General features: G+C 43.1%; 7 protein-coding genes across 7 annotated transcripts; 4 read left to right on the top strand and 3 right to left on the bottom strand.

Annotated features, from left to right (window-relative positions):
• Positions 1-80: 80 nt before the first annotated feature.
• Positions 81-1631, top strand: L199_006375 (uncharacterized protein; the record flags this gene model as incomplete). Its single annotated transcript, XM_064892075.1, has 10 exons — positions 81-189; positions 283-402; positions 577-629; positions 707-726; positions 805-912; positions 983-1021; positions 1083-1237; positions 1300-1377; positions 1452-1540; positions 1602-1631. 10 exons carry the CDS (start codon positions 81-83, stop codon positions 1629-1631), a joined length of 801 nt encoding a protein of 266 aa, XP_064748147.1.
• A 311-nt stretch (positions 1632-1942) lies between these two features.
• Positions 1943-6881, bottom strand: L199_006374 (uncharacterized protein; the record flags this gene model as incomplete). The annotated part of the gene is made up of 11 exons (XM_064892074.1): positions 1943-2409; positions 2475-2590; positions 2659-2893; positions 2979-3129; positions 3214-3343; positions 3396-3793; positions 3868-5912; positions 5974-6259; positions 6322-6444; positions 6519-6695; positions 6753-6881. The coding sequence occupies 11 exons, from the start codon at positions 6879-6881 to the stop codon at positions 1943-1945; spliced, it is 4257 nt and encodes a 1418-aa protein (XP_064748146.1).
• A 470-nt stretch (positions 6882-7351) lies between these two features.
• Positions 7352-8497, top strand: L199_006373 (uncharacterized protein; the record flags this gene model as incomplete). Its single annotated transcript, XM_064892073.1, has 5 exons — positions 7352-7382; positions 7443-7533; positions 7613-7871; positions 7998-8202; positions 8259-8497. The coding sequence occupies 5 exons, from the start codon at positions 7352-7354 to the stop codon at positions 8495-8497; spliced, it is 825 nt and encodes a 274-aa protein (XP_064748145.1).
• Positions 8498-8766: 269 nt separating this feature from the next.
• Positions 8767-10165, bottom strand: L199_006372 (triose-phosphate isomerase; the record flags this gene model as incomplete). Its single annotated transcript, XM_064892072.1, has 7 exons — positions 8767-8855; positions 8932-9102; positions 9176-9192; positions 9263-9405; positions 9589-9812; positions 9948-10033; positions 10137-10165. The coding sequence occupies 7 exons, from the start codon at positions 10163-10165 to the stop codon at positions 8767-8769; spliced, it is 759 nt and encodes a 252-aa protein (XP_064748144.1).
• Positions 10166-10624: 459 nt separating this feature from the next.
• L199_006371 (uncharacterized protein) lies at positions 10625-11569 on the top strand (the record flags this gene model as incomplete). The annotated part of the gene is made up of 4 exons (XM_064892071.1): positions 10625-10663; positions 10807-10879; positions 10959-11052; positions 11191-11569. The coding sequence occupies 4 exons, from the start codon at positions 10625-10627 to the stop codon at positions 11567-11569; spliced, it is 585 nt and encodes a 194-aa protein (XP_064748143.1).
• A 368-nt stretch (positions 11570-11937) lies between these two features.
• On the bottom strand, positions 11938-12691 carry L199_006370 (uncharacterized protein; the record flags this gene model as incomplete). Its single annotated transcript, XM_064892070.1, has 3 exons — positions 11938-12077; positions 12234-12406; positions 12540-12691. 3 exons carry the CDS (start codon positions 12689-12691, stop codon positions 11938-11940), a joined length of 465 nt encoding a protein of 154 aa, XP_064748142.1.
• A 546-nt stretch (positions 12692-13237) lies between these two features.
• Positions 13238-15183, top strand: L199_006369 (uncharacterized protein; the record flags this gene model as incomplete). The annotated part of the gene is made up of 13 exons (XM_064892069.1): positions 13238-13282; positions 13379-13440; positions 13505-13566; positions 13645-13692; positions 13753-13829; positions 13955-14023; positions 14095-14208; positions 14262-14345; positions 14420-14444; positions 14515-14786; positions 14861-14932; positions 15001-15068; positions 15135-15183. The coding sequence occupies 13 exons, from the start codon at positions 13238-13240 to the stop codon at positions 15181-15183; spliced, it is 1047 nt and encodes a 348-aa protein (XP_064748141.1).
• Between the last annotated feature and the right edge of the window lie 371 nt (positions 15184-15554).

Below are 15554 nucleotides of genomic sequence, written 5' to 3'. Positions count from 1 at the left end.
CTTTTTCGCTTCAACCTACTCATATTCCCTCTTTCATTCTCTGATACTGAACCAATTCGAGAACACAACACCGAATCAACATGGCCACTCCAGCTAGTCCCGCTGCTACAGTCACCAACCCTACCATGCCAGGTACCATCGATCCTCATACTGGTACGGCCACCACCGGTGCACATGACATTGAGAAAGGTTGGTTCTGACCTCCTTCCCTCATACTATAGTATCCATTCTTTCCACCCTGTCACGCATACACTCAAGGCTGACTATATCACTCTGCTCTAGGCCAAAGACACCAAGGACTTGGTCACGGACACGGCCAAGGACATATCGATCCGAGACTCAACGAAGCTCAACCTGGTTTCCCAGTATATCAAAAATCAAGAGCTAATCCTGCTCCTCTTGGTGAGTCTGGCTATCAATTTGCCACTTCATTCATCCAACGCTGCCCTGTACAATCACACTATGAATCAGCATGTACATGTCCTCTTGACCTTCCTGTTCGCCACTCCTCCCCCACCTCCTGAGTCCATACCACCAAATGGGGAAACCAAGTCAGCTGACGTGAGATCAAAATAGGTCTATTCGCTTTTGCCACCACCACTCTGTTGTTCTCACTTATCAATGCTCATGTGAGTTCTCGACATGTTAAGTCACCCGTTTGGACGAAGAGGGGAATCACCTGCTGACTATGTGCTTTCATCAATAGGCCAGACATGTCACTCAACAGTCAGTAAAGCGTCCTTCTCTTACCTCGAAAGTATAACCTATGCATATGCTGAGCTGATGTGATATCCTGTTGTCTAGAAACATCGCCGTAGGAATGTCATTCGCCCTCGGCGGTCTCGCTCAATTCGTAGCTGGTATCTTCGAATTCTGCGTTGGCAATACCTTCGGTATGACTGCGTTCTGCGGGTGAGCTAATCGAATGTAGCTGATTATAGACAGTACATCAGCTCATGAATTTGTTTGCAATCTTGAATAGCTACGGTGCTTTCTCATTCTCAATTGCCATTTCCTACTGGTAAGTCACCCTCCATTCATCGAACTTTATTATAGGTAATTGCTAAGTGTCGATACCTCAGGCCATCTTCAGGGGTCTTGACCACCTACGCACCTACTCCCCTCGATCCATACAGACTCGACGCAGCTATCGGACTCTTCCTCATGTGTTGGTTCGTTTTCACCTTTGTCCTCTGGCTCGGTACCTTCAGGTCCAGTGTCGTACTTTGTGGAACATGTCAGTATTGTATGGTCAAAATCACTCCAGAGCGTCTTGACTAATCTGTGCCGCTCACCTAGTCTTCTTCTTCTGGCTTTCACTCCTTCTCCTCGCCTCTGGATACATGGCCAATAAAGTAGGAGTCATCAAAGCTGGCGGTAAGTCGTTCATCAGTCGTATCAGCACCATGACAGAGAGACCATCGCTGAATTTATACGATGCATGATTATAGGTTGGATGGGTATCATCACTTCGCTCATGGCATTCTACGTCGGAGCTCATAGTTTCCTCACTGCCGAAGCTGCTCCGATTCAACTTCCCGTGAGCTAAAATGATCGAGGTGATTAAGATCGATGTAGCTGACCATGTCTTTCCTGTATAGAACCCAAGTCTAGCCAGGAAGCGAGTCTGAATTGTATCACACTCTGCTCAGATGGAATACGCCTCTGCCTTATGCGCTAAACACATTCTTCCTCAACTCAACTGTACCCTATAATCAACTTCTATACTGTATCCTATTTTGTAAGAATGAAAGAAGAAGAAATCCAATAAGATTACCACTCGTAATTTGGTGGCTGATCATATTATTGTGAATTATGGTATCAATGATTGAAACACATTTTAATGCATTTTCGTATCTTATCCAATCCACAGCAAGTGTTTGACATTGATTATATGCATTGTGAGACAAAGATAAGTTACAACATATTATATGACCAATAGTTAATTCACTTCCAACTCGTTCCCATTCCCATCTAATTGACTTAACGCCAGAGTCTTTTCTACATCTTTCAAAGTTCTCAGCAATCTAGCATTTTTCAATGCTTTAGATTCTTTCTTCCGGTGCGAATCAGGAGATACATTCTCATCCGTCCTATTCCTCTTCTTGTTCGTCCCATTCTCTCGGATAGGCGATCGCGATACACTTGTTTGTATGGCTGTTGTCGATTGTAGGTAAGGTAAATTATCATTTGATAAAGGTAATGGTATGAATGTACTATTCATGATTTCGTTCATCTTCTTCTCATAAGCCTTTTGTAAATTTCGCAAATAAGATTTCAGGTGAGAATCAATTCCACCTAATTTACTATTCTCATCTGGGAAAAATCTCAATTCGATTGTCGTATCTTTCAATTCACCTAAAACGAGGTATGAGATTGATCTTAAGATGGTGATTATTGGTGATAATGCTGTTTCACGCGAGTCAGTCGTGCCTTCGTGTTTCGATAGTGGTTGTAAAAGATAGATAACTTACGTTGACCCAGAAATGCAGCTTGTCGTAAAGGCGTGATCGATAAATCCAAATCATCTATACCTTTCAACAAGTCATTCTCGGAATATTCGACTATCCTTTCAACTAATTCGAACGGTCTACCCAAGAAAACAAACACCAATTAGTATATCGTCATTATGAAGGTCGCGATTGCCGATACACTTACAAATCATCTTTCTCTTCATTGAAATCCGGTAAAACAATCGGATCCCATTTCTCCTCATCTTCCAAATGTAATGGTCCCAATGTCGATCGGGTCAATTGCGGAATGGAATTGATCAATTCGATTCCGCGGCAGAATATTGACGAAGCGAGATTGATATCTTTTGGACTTTGACTTAGTTGGATAAGTGAGATATCAAGATATCTTTGCCATGTTGGATATAAGGTAGATATCACGTCTGTAGATATCGAAAAAGAACAAGATCAATATTTTACTTTGCTTCGTTTCGCTGTGGGTCGCGCAGGATGATGGAAATCACTCACCGTTCAATCGAATCACCAACTGTTCCTTGATGGTCAAATCGGGTATGGCAACTTCCAAAGCCTTGGAGAACCTTTCATCCAGATCATCCGAGTAATGTAGAGACACAAGAGCTTTCCTGCTGAACATATTTAATTCTTCTGAGATTTGTAACTATGACACATACACAAAAACAGAAATTTTGGTCAGTTTTATCCTTCCTTTTTAACATGTATATTGTGATGTATATAAACTCACCCTTTCACCCAATTCTTCTATACTTTCTTGTTCCCAGCTCAAAATCAATAACGAAGGGATATATCGATTCGTCGAAGCTTGTAGACCTTTAACAAAAACTCCTATTCTATCTTGACAATCCGCTATATTCCTATCACCGCAACACGTCAGTCAGTCATGTTCAGATGTCACACTGAACTCACTGAGCATTCTTTACTCCGTCATCCGTCTTGAGTGGAACTTCAAAAACGTATAATCCAATCGAACACCAACCCGGTAACTTGCTCTTGCCCGCTTCCAAGATCTTACTTTCGTACATCACTCCATTAATCACATAGCTCTCTTCTTCCTCTACGTCATGTCCATCTCGACGATTGGGCTGTAAGAATTTACGATTCAACCAATCTTGTACCTGCTTATCAGGCGGTGAACCAAATTCTCCTTCTTTATCCCCTGGGGTAGGGATAGAGACGATAGTGTGAAAAGCAGGTAAGAAAGTTGATTCTGATGATGCCTGAGGTGAGAGGAATGGTCCGACATGTTTGATTATTGATAATAAGAATGTCGAAGGTGAGAAAAAATTGTCTTTGGTCCTTTCAGCCTATGACATAAACCAACAAAGACGAAGTCAGCTTATCTGCCCAATTGTTGAAGGATCAGGGTGAGGAAGCTCACATGGTTGATTTCAATATCGATTTGAAGACTATCCAATCGTTCGATTTCCAATGACATGTCAATATCACTTATAGGAGTCGTCGTTTCACTCCTGGATACAGCCGGTAAAGATGAGATAGACTTGCTCAATCCCATTCCATTGAGGTAGGTGTACATGTTGACACGCTTCTTCTCTGATTGTTCTCTATTCTGTCGTTGAAGCTTAGCCCAGGATTTCCAATACCTTATAGCTCGTCTGGTGAGATACCTTCTCTTCAATTCCTCCAACAAGGCCACTCTTGCGATTCGTTCAGTCTCATGATCGACCAGCTGGTGAAATACTCCTTGAGACCAATACAAGATAGCCTCTGAGCGTAGGACTTTCCGACGTTGATATTCCGTAGCTGCTTTTTGCTGTTTCACATATCTAGTGAGGTCTGCCGAAAGGTGATCTTCAATCATTGATTGAATCACCTCGTTGACCAGCATATCGCATATGTCCGGTAACGCATTGAGTTGCTCTTCTCGTTGTTTGTGAACATCTGCAAGTGATTTACGCAAGACACTGGAAGACAGTCTCGCTGTTGAAGAGGAAAGTACGGATGATGCTGTTCTTTTTCTTTGTCGAGTGGGCGAGAACGTGGACTCAATCAAAGGTGAAGTAGCCACTGGAGAGATCGGTTTGGGTACACTGAAAGGTGGTAATGTTGGTGAAGCGGCTTTGGTGGGAAGTTGTGGTGGTAGGGATGGAACTGGGGCGGTGGATGATGATGCCAACGATGTAGCAGCAGGCGAAGGTGCAGAGAAGAAACCGGCAGATGAGAAAAGCGGAGCTTTGGCTGGTGGAGCAGACTCTTCTTCTGTTGATCGCTTCTTCTTTAAGCTGGATTCTGGAGCCTGTTGAGGTGTGAAAGTGAAAGATGGGGAGGGGGCTGCTGGCTTGTCTTGAGGGGTGACCTTGTTGAAGATACTATCGGTACGATTCAGGGCATCGCCTACTTCTTTCGCTGTGTATGGGTATGGCTCAGCGAATATGCCCTTAGTGGGACCTGCTAGTAGAGGCGGAGGACCGGGAATGAGTTCCTTATTCTTCTTTGCTATCACATCGGGGTGATCGGAAGGTGGACAGAAAGACTTGAAGAATGTGGGTTCTGTCTTGGGTACCTGCTGAACAGGAGCGGGAGCAGGCGACGGTGAAGGCTTGAACGAGAATGCAGACGTCGATGTTGGAGTGGAAGTAGATGTGGGTTTTGGCGCGGTAAATACGTTGGTTGTAGTGGGTCGTGTCGGTTGGATGTTTGTCGTTCCTTCAATTTGAACACCAGCTTGTCCATTTACTATATCCACGTAACTTGCATTTCCTCTCTTTTCCGTGATCAACTTCCATCTCCTAGTATGTGGAGCATCTTTATTGTCATCATATGGTGAACCGAGATTGATCAAAGCACCAATAGGTCCACTATCATCTTCGTAAATCTCGAAACCAAATCTTCTTGAAATATCAATCGATTCTTGATTTGGAATCTTGTTGAGGAAATCAATATCATCCCATGCCGAATCTTCATTCTCTTGTTCTTCACATCCCAATATCCTATTCAACGTATCGAGCAAGATCATCTTCCTTTCTATGATTTCACCCATCTCATTCACTCGGATTGCATCGGTTTTCAGCGCGGGATAAGGTCTTCTCAATGCTCTGATCGCACTTCTTCTCACTTCCCTTAATCGGATCTCCACCAAACATGCTAATAAATAAGGTACCTTGGGTTGTTTGAGCAACTTAACAAATCTCGTTATAAGGTTCATTCCTAATTCCGCATTATGTTTAGATCCTTCCTTCTGAGTATCAAAGTTTCTTTGAGCAGCTCGTCGGATCTCCCATGCCATTTTGACTAAAGGGTGATCGAGGATGATTGATGGGAGCTCTGAAAATGGGATAGAAACGGATTTCGAATTGAGGTCGTAAATTAACATGTAAGCTGTAAATTCAGCTTCGTTAGGACATGGCGCTTCCATGCCTAGTTCTTCTCGTCGATCATTATAGTGTTGTCGTAAACTCGTAAAACCTTTATTTTCCAATTTCGTTAGTCAGTCATGTAACATCTTTTCTTTTCAGTGAATACTCACATCGATTCAACTCGGCAGAATCGATATGCATGTCGACATTCGTCCCACTTTCTTCTTGCAATTCCCTCAAACACAGGATATGCCATCTTGCGATTCTCTCAAAACTTGCTATAGCCTCTTCATGTCCCCAGCTACTCTGCATGGCGAACTCTTTCCTGATGGCTCTGGTCCTATCACGGATGAATCCAGCCGAGTATCCCAGGGCTTTCCGAGGTGTAGCGGGTGATGTTGAAGTGGAAGGTGGAAAGGTTGGCATGATGACGGAAAATAGGTAATCGAGTGTTCGCTAATCACCATACCAGACTTAAGCACTACTGCTTATGTCAATAAGGGCGTGGAGAGACTCACGACGAGAGTAGCTGGAGTTCTTAGATCCGAAGGTAAGATAGCAGAATCACCATGACCTGCACCAGCATCTGATCTAGAATAGGCAGCGACGGCTTTTGAGGGGTCCATCCTTCCTTCGGATCCCTACAATAACACAAGAGCATCAGCCATCTTCGACTCCCTTCAATGGTATCCTGTAATTTGACATTATGACTCACCATCTTTTCGAACGGGTGAACTTCTCTTGTGTATTCTCTGAATTCCCTCTCATACTCCGAACACATCATTTCACAAGTACCTCGCATATCCACAGCATCTCCCAATTCAGTCTTACCGACTTTGATTAATCCCTGCTGTTCGAATGCTTTCCTCTCTTTGATACGCATCTCTTCGAGCTGACAATGTTTCCAATGATCAGTTTCTTCGCCATTTCGGTCTACAGTCGAACATACCTGCTTGTACCTATTACCCGGTAGGACCTTATTGAACCTTGCTGCTCGAGCAGCTAGCTTGGAAGCTTTACGAGAATCATCCTCGCCATCTGGGTTCCCAGAGTCCAGGGCGGATATAGCAGCAGGCATCTTATCCCGTATGTTGCTGCACCGGAAGCGAAGGTTAAGAGATGACTCGAGAGAAGTCGAGTTGATAGGATGTTGTTATTCTCGATAAAGAGGCATTTGAAAATGAGTCCTTCTTTGGCACCACTCGTAGCTTAGTGGACGTCGTTTTCTACTACCCAATGAATAATTGCTGTTCTATTCTATGCTATTTGAGATCGACTTGATGATAATACAGAGAGTAACAATCTCGGAATCATCTTTCGATATTCTAGATTCGCGTCATGTTACAAGTCACAACCTAACAAAACGTTATCACTCACGCATGGAACACCACGTGGTTTTTTTATGATGTGGCGTTCATTTCGGTCTGCACCTTTCTTTCTTTTCGACCATCCGTCAGTGAGAAGGTGAAAGTCAAAGGTCTGAAAACATCCAATACATATCCATCTACCATCTACCACAAGACACTCGTCTTCTCATCCAGCAGCAACATGGCCCGACCGTTGAGATCGATATTCACTGGTGAGCTGATCATCACCTGTTGGACCCGAATGATCGAAACAAGCTGACATTTTTTCTCAGTCGCCCAGACATCTATCGCTGGACCATCTACCCTCAGACCATTGAACCCTTCTCTAAAAGTTGCGTCGCCTCATCAGAATCAAGTCCGAACGTAAGTCATTGCTTCAATTGCATCTCCAAAATCAGAATTGCGGTAGTACTGTACTCAAAGTCTGTCATACCTATCATAGTGCATTCAACCTGTCCGGATGGGATCGATTCCTACCTAAACTTCCTCGATGGACGGAAGATGAGAAGGAAAAGGAAGCTACCGCAAATGCCTCGCAGGGTCAAGCTGAGGAAGGAGGAGTGAAGATGGTCGAAGATAAAGGTGTGGCTACTAGCGAGGAAGGATCGACGGGCGGTTTGTTCGACGAATACTCGAAAGATAAGGAGGAAGATGGAACGGGGAAAAAGAGGAGGAAGAGAGGTGATGTACCTTGGACCGAGGTGAGTAAAGCCTCGGAGGTCTTTCCATGGTGTGGTCTCACTGTATTTGAAACGAGACAAAGACATTGATCGGTCCACATTCCGCATAACATGATGTACTGACTATATTTGTGAACCCTATGATAGCACAAATACTCTTCAGCCTTACATAAAATCTCGCATCGAAAACTCAACGATCTCTCTCGACAAATATCCAACTTACCCATCGATGAGGCTATCGTCCAAATGCAATTCTCTGAAAAACGAGCTTCCTCATGGATCAAATCGACTTTAGCATTATCAAGGGATCACGCGATGGATAAAGGTTTAGATAGATCGAAATTGGTTGTTGGTAAGTCTATACATATCGTCGTTCCAGTTGTGTTTGTACTGATTCGTGGTTATTAGCCGAAACATGGGTATCTAAAGGACCTAAGATCGCTCGACTGGATATTAAAGGAAGAGGTAAATACGGTATCAAACATCATCCATCTTCCAAAATCCACGTTGTCCTTAGAGAAGGTAAAACCCACGAAGAGAAATTGCAAGATAAGTTTATCAAAGATTTGAGAAAAGTTAGAAGTGCAGGTGTGGTAAGAGAGGATGGGAAAATAAGGAGGAAAGTGGTTAGTGGATGGACTTGGTAGTTCTTAGTACTTCACTATGCATACATCATATTACATCAATCATCCTATGTTCTGGAAATGACGAGAAGAGCTTTGCGCATTGAAAATGAATTTGGTCAATCATGGTATGCAGTTGCAGAACGACACGAATCGGCCTGTAAATGTATAGAATTGTCATGTGTAGAGTGTAATTTCCACATCAATCCATGTAGCATATCGATGCATTTACTGCATATTTGTATATATTCCTTCTTCCGCCTTGATCTCTATCCTTGTAGTAACACCCATTCTTATGCCTTTTGACTGTTAACAATATCGATGAACTCAGGTTTGAGAGAAGCACCACCAACAAGGAAACCATCAATGTCAGGGGCGTTGGCTATAATTGATGTGAAACACACAAGTGTTAGTCATATACTTCAACACCCCCTTCGGTCATCTTCAACTTCACTCACAGAGATCGGAACAGTTCTTTCCATTAACACTTCCACCGTAGATGATTCGGGTGTTATCGGCAACAGATTGAGAGATTCTCTTAGCGAGCCATTGTCTGATTTGCTCGTGGGTCTCTTGAGCTTGCTCTTTGGTGGCTACTTTACCTGTACCGATGGCCCATACAGGTTCATCTACCCAAGATCATTCCTATCAGCTACGTACTTGATCCTTCAGACGAAGGCAAGGTCTCAAGAGCTAACTTACAAGCAATGACGATGTTTCTGCGGAAAAAGGACATTATGTCAGTCAATCTAATGTGAGATTCTATTTTGGAAGACGAGGTTCACTCACTTCCATTCAGATTCGGAGATCTCCTTGGCGATAGCTTCGAGTTGTCTCTCAACTACTGATTGGGTTTTACCTGATTCTCTCTCTTCGAGGGATTCACCGATACATGCGATGACGCTTAATCCGGCTTCGATGGCGGCTTTGGTCTGGTGAAGAGGGAAAAGGTCAGTATGTCCGAAATAAACAAGAGATATCGAGAAAGGGATGTAGATGTCTCTCATTCCAATTGTATCCCTCTGTCTGTGGATCTCCAGATATCACACATCATGACGAGTCTTCCTAACCCCCCTCCTAATCTTTGCATAGTCATTCATAACCCACCAACTCACCTTATCAGCCACGAGCTTATCGGTATCACCAAACAGACTTCTTCTCTCGGAATGACCGAGGATAACCCAATGGACATTGGCATCCTTAAGTTGGTTGGGTGAGATCTCACCGGTGAAAGCACCTGATTTCTCAGTGTATGAGTTTTGAGCTGATACTTCAGCGGGGGGTTTGAGCTCTTCTTTGATTTTGAGGAGGTATAGAGCTGGAGGAGCAACGACGAGCTCTGCAATACGTGGCAATAAACCATTTCAGCCATAAAGCTCATAGAGGTGGATGATTGTAACCCGTTAAAGGGAAACGAATGAACCGCTCCCTATATAGAATACAAAGGAGAAACACCAGAACAACGACGACTTACCGGTGGATCCATCAAAGTTGGCTTCGTTAATTCTAGAAACGATAGTCTCAACCTCACTGAGAGTACCGTTCATCTTGAAGTTACCTCTGCGTGGAGTATACACCAGCGTTAGTGATGTTCCCCATGAGGTTCTTCGCACATTTGCATTGTTGTGGGTTGAGAGACCGGAGGGAAACCAGGCCAACTCACCCAACGAAGAATTTCCTGTTAGCTACCATTCTGACTGTTGTATATATCTGTCTTTTGGGTGAGTGAAGAGCGAACTTGAGTATCTTGAAGATAAGATGAATGGATTGGAATGTAAGAGAATGACCAGATACTCTTTCGTATTAATGATTTATGACGAAACATTCCACACTCACTCCCCAGTACTGGTAAGTCTTACTCGTAGTTGTAACCGAATTGTGAATCTGAACCTGGCAACAAGCGGTAATGGATTCGTGGGGTCTCCAACACACCATGAAACAAAACCCGAAATGACCGAATGTGGCATAACCGAATCGCGTGCTCGATGTCATGTGTCTGAGTCCTTGTTGACAAGATATAATCCTAACAGCTCACTGTCAAGGTTTTACTTCTGAACATTAGCAGTATATATATATATATATATATATATATATATCCACTCGAGGAATAAGATCGAACACGAGTATAAAATAGAGATAACACAAGATAAGATGCCACCTCTTCGTTCTAAGAAATCAAAACAGAGTAGAGTGAGTGCCTTCCCTTCTCTCCTCATCAATTCAAGGATAATCGCTGATGATGTATTCCACTCCAGTTCCCAGTCGTAAGCTTTCTCATTCGCAATGTCGAGATCGAGATATAGCTTAGCATTCATTTCTAATCTTCGCGGTAGGCTCGTATAAAACGTATAATGCAACTGGACGAGGAAGTGGGTAAACTCGCTTCTGCAACTCCAGTCATGATTTGTAAGTACACTTACAGTCAGCTTTCGTAGTCCGGTTGACCCTTATATGGACTGATAGCTGATGATCTGTCGAATCATAGCCAAATCGTTGGAGTGTTTCATGCAGCAGCTCATAGATGAGACTTGTAAAGAGACTAGATCGAGGGGATCAAAGAAGATGACAGCTTATCATCTGTGAGTCGATATTTATCCATGTATGACCGGCAAATAGGAAAATATTCTTCTTGAAGTTCACTTGATGCCAGATCATTGGATTTATTTTGTCGCAAACGAAATATATACTAATTCATCAATATGCTCATTTTTATTTAGAAAACACATGATCAACTCCAATCCTACATTCGATTTCCTCCGTGAAATAGTCGAAGCCATACCCGATCCCATCGTCGCAGAACCTAAAGCAGGTCCATCCAAACCTCGTAAAGTTTCCAACCCCAATCCTAATCCAACTGATCCTCTCGGAGGAGGTGTTGGTCCGGTGAAAAGGAGAACGAAGAAAGATAAAGATGGTAATGGCCATGGTGGACAACAAGAATTGTACATGGCTCAACAACCACCTGCACCTGCACCCAACCCCAATAGTTTGCCGAATATCGGTACGTGGAAGAGAGATTTCACAGGGACGGGTGGGACGGGTGAGAATGGGAGAGGGATATTCGATGATTATGAAGAGGATGAGGATGATTATTAGTTAATAACATAGGAGAGAGGTAAAGAATAGATGTTGGAAGGAGAAGTGATCATGAGGACTGAGTCATATTAGACTCGTGATGCACTTGGGAGACTGGGTCGATGTAGAAGGATCAAAGTGGCATGGATAAATGGGAGACGATTAGATTGAAGATTGTACATTATATATGATATCACGATGTAGACATGAAGATGCCATGTATATTATTCATATGTCAAATGTTCGAGAATGATGACAATCAGGATAACAAATTGTACTGAGCTTGATACGTCGTCCCATTTCACCGGCTGACTGCAGGCGCACTGAGTAGTCAAGTGCTCTTTTGACTGCTTGTCATATATTATACATACACAGTTGTCGTTCCTAGTCTATATATTCTCCTGATTAGGTAGACTACTTGGACCCTCTAGCGATTTCAGCCTTTCTTCACCTGCTACAGAGATCAACTGGGCAAGGATCTTATCTCCGTCTAAATGGGATAATGGAAGTGTCTGGGATGGTGTACCGTCTGAATCGACCGCAACAAATGTCAGCAAGAATTTCTGTCCAGATAATGATGATTTGGTTCCGATCAATTTTCAATTTGACGAGCTTCTTAAGCATTGGGTTGTCTCCTCCGTCCTTTCCTCTTTTTTTTTTGCTTTTGCAGGAATTCGGTACTCACCAAAATCAATCTTCATCTCTGGTTTAGGCATGATCCCATTCTCCCACACTGCACCTTTATCAGGTGAGTTGGGGTTTTTATGCTTCGCTCGTGGATCAGGTATACGATGGACGTTTATGCTCAGATTGGGGTTGGAGTATGATAATCGCGGGAGATGAGTTCGTATGAATTGTCTGTATAAGTCAAAGGCATCCAGTTAGCTAAATACGACCAAATGACTTGGTCGGTCCTTGGATTGCAGCACGAAGTATCTGATTAGGATGAAGGTGAAGAGAAATGCTTTTAGAAACGAGACGTTTCACTCACCTAGGTCCAGCCTCTGAATTCTTAGCTACAAACCTCAAAGTGACATTCCTGACATCATTGGAAAGTACCAAGTTATCCGTGCTGGTTCGCAAAGTACTGACGGCTTCTCTGAGTGGTAGTCTCCGTAAAGAGGATGAAGCTGCTGATGACATGATGGAGGTGTATACGGGTGCGCTTATAGGTAGGAATGCAGATGGGATTATAGGCAAGTAGAGTGAGTATATTCAATCGATAAATCGATGAAATCTCGAAAATATCATCGAGATGAAGGTGCCCATATGAGCAATGATGTGGCATTGTTCTGTGGTAGATGGGTTTTAGCTCATACTCGAGTAGCAAGCAACGTGTCGAGTGAAAAGGCATATCATGTTAAGATTTGATACTCTCTTACTTATAATTACCCTGAGATTCCACAGTAGCAGCAAGTTTAACGCGTTTGTCAGTCAAGTGCACAGTACACCATACATACATACAAGTTATTCGGCTCCCCTTTCTACATATATAAAAAATCATCATCACCTTCCCCTTCACCTTTATCTATTTGGTAATACGAGTGTTATCATCTAGGTAGATATCGCAAACATCATCAACTCACCTTATCCGTTCTCTTCTCACACGGACACGTCTCAGCTCAAGTCTGCCTGAACCTGAACACTTGACACTCTCCAACGCGCGAAGATAAGCCAACGAAAGAAAAGATGAGTCAAAATAACAAAGATGTCGAGGCTTCCATCCCTCTCAATGTGAGTTCTGGCTAGCATCGCCGTGATGCGACTCCTTGACCAAAATTTTACACGAATTATGGAGAACATCCCGCTGATATCAAAAAGGACGTACAGGCCATGCCGAGAGCATCAGACGTAGAGAGGGATCTTACCCATGGTGAACATATCGAAGTAAAGTGGGTGCCAATCATCTTGATCTTGATCTTGAACAACTTGCACTGACATGGTATCGGTACATAGGATTGCCGAGCCTAGAGCCCCTTCAAACCAACCTAAGAAGATCACCATCCCAGCTATTATCAGTATGTGCAATCCCCTTTGCTTGGGGCAATACCAAGAAACGCAGGATGTCTTACTGATGTGAATGTCTATGGCTACAGTCATCCCAATCTGGATGGCATGTTCCATCTCTGTCATCTTGTACAACAGTGAGTGATCACTCTGTCTGCTCACTACAAAAAGAAACTGAATATGTATTATTGTGATAGAGTACATCTTCGACAGATTCGATGGTCTCAATTTCCCTTATCCCGTGTTCTTGACTACTTGGCATTTAATCTTTTCTGTGAGTTCGTCTTTCCAGTCGTATACAGGAATATCAACCACGCAGACCCTATCATGTCTTATACGGGAACAATCAATCACTATATGCTAATGTAGATGGGATGCTGATTTCTCGGGATTTTATAGGCCATCTCAACTAGGATCTTACAAAGAACTACCACTTTGGTTGACGGTGCTAAAGATATCGATATGACCGTTAGTTCTGTCTTTCAGCTCATTTTGTGACGAGTTGAACCCCAGCTGATATATCGTTGATACTCATTTAGCGAGACAGATGGGTTAGATCCATCCTTCCTATCGGAGCTCTGTTCTCTGGAAGTTTGATTCTCTCAAACTACGCTTATCTCTCTTTGAGTGTATCTTTCATCCAGATGTTAAAGGTGAGCTCTGCGACAGACATCGACAAGGTGCGAAGCTTATAGTGATCATCCAGGCTTTCGTGCCCGTTGCCATCTTACTCATTTCTTTCGCGTTCAGAATCCAAGAACCCAACAAGAGATTGATGGCTATTGTCTTGGTGAGTTAAACAACTAGCAACGATCGTGTTAAGTCTAACTCGCATATACTGATTTTACATCATATTCTATATAGATGATCTCAACCGGTTGTGCTCTCGGTAGGTCCCCTGACTAATAGGCACATTAACCGTTGCTCTTCAGCTAATCATCTATGTTGTCATTTCGCAGCCGCCTACGGTGAAGTTCACTTCGAACTATTCGGATTCATCTGTCAATGCGCTGCTATCGCCTTCGAGGCATCCCGATTAGTCATGATTCAAATCCTCTTACATGGAATGAAGATGGACCCGATCGTTTCATTACACTACTACGCCCCAGTCTGCGCAGTCATCAATGCGATCTTGATCCCATTCTTCGAAGGGTTGGAACCATTCTATGCTCTTCATAGAGTTGGATTGTTGGTACTTTTCACCAACGCCGGTGTGGCTTTCGCTCTTAACGTGAGTAAAACAAACCCAACTTCGTTTCTACATGATGTTTTGCACGCTAATTCCTATCGGCTATATGTGTATAGGTCGCGGCTGTCTTCCTTATCTCAGTTGGATCCGGTCTTATCCTCACTCTTGCTGGTGTGCTTAAGGATATCGTGAGTTGACAGTGCAGTGCAAATGCATTTAGGTGTATACTCGATACTGATTGGCATTTCCACGACAGCTCCTCATCACTGGTTCAGTCATTGCTTTTGGTTCCCCCATCGCTGCTATCCAAGTATTCGGTTACTCGTGAGTGACTCTGCCTTTGCCTATCGGTAGAGTGTAAGAATGTTACTGACATAATTTGATTTTTAGCATCTCTCTTGGTGGTTTGGTCATCTTTAAGACTACCGGTGGTAAATAAGCCTAAACGGAGGTTGATTAGTGAGAAGTGGTGTGGCGGAAGATAGATGATGGATGGATGATTAGGTTATTGGGGACACGGACGGTAGAGCTGAAAGAACCTTTTTTTGGAAGACGTGGATGAGAATGTGGATTTCGAAGACGGTGCATAGGATACATGGTGCTGCTGATAGCTTGTGGTGAAAAATTTTTAGACATTTACTTTTACACTCCGAATTTTGGTTATATCACAAAACGATTAAGTTATTTTCTTCTTGAATCGAGTAAATAAACATCTCACATATCTCAAAATACAATTCAATACAATACAATACAATATACTCTACATATGAATCTATAGAATTTCTTTGACCACATCGCTCGGTTTGACTG

This window comes from Kwoniella botswanensis, chromosome 1, assembly GCF_036426115.1.
Source record: "Kwoniella botswanensis chromosome 1, complete sequence".
Taxonomy (NCBI): Eukaryota; Fungi; Basidiomycota; class Tremellomycetes; order Tremellales; family Cryptococcaceae; genus Kwoniella; species Kwoniella botswanensis.
This window is presented reverse-complemented; position numbering and strand designations above follow the sequence as displayed.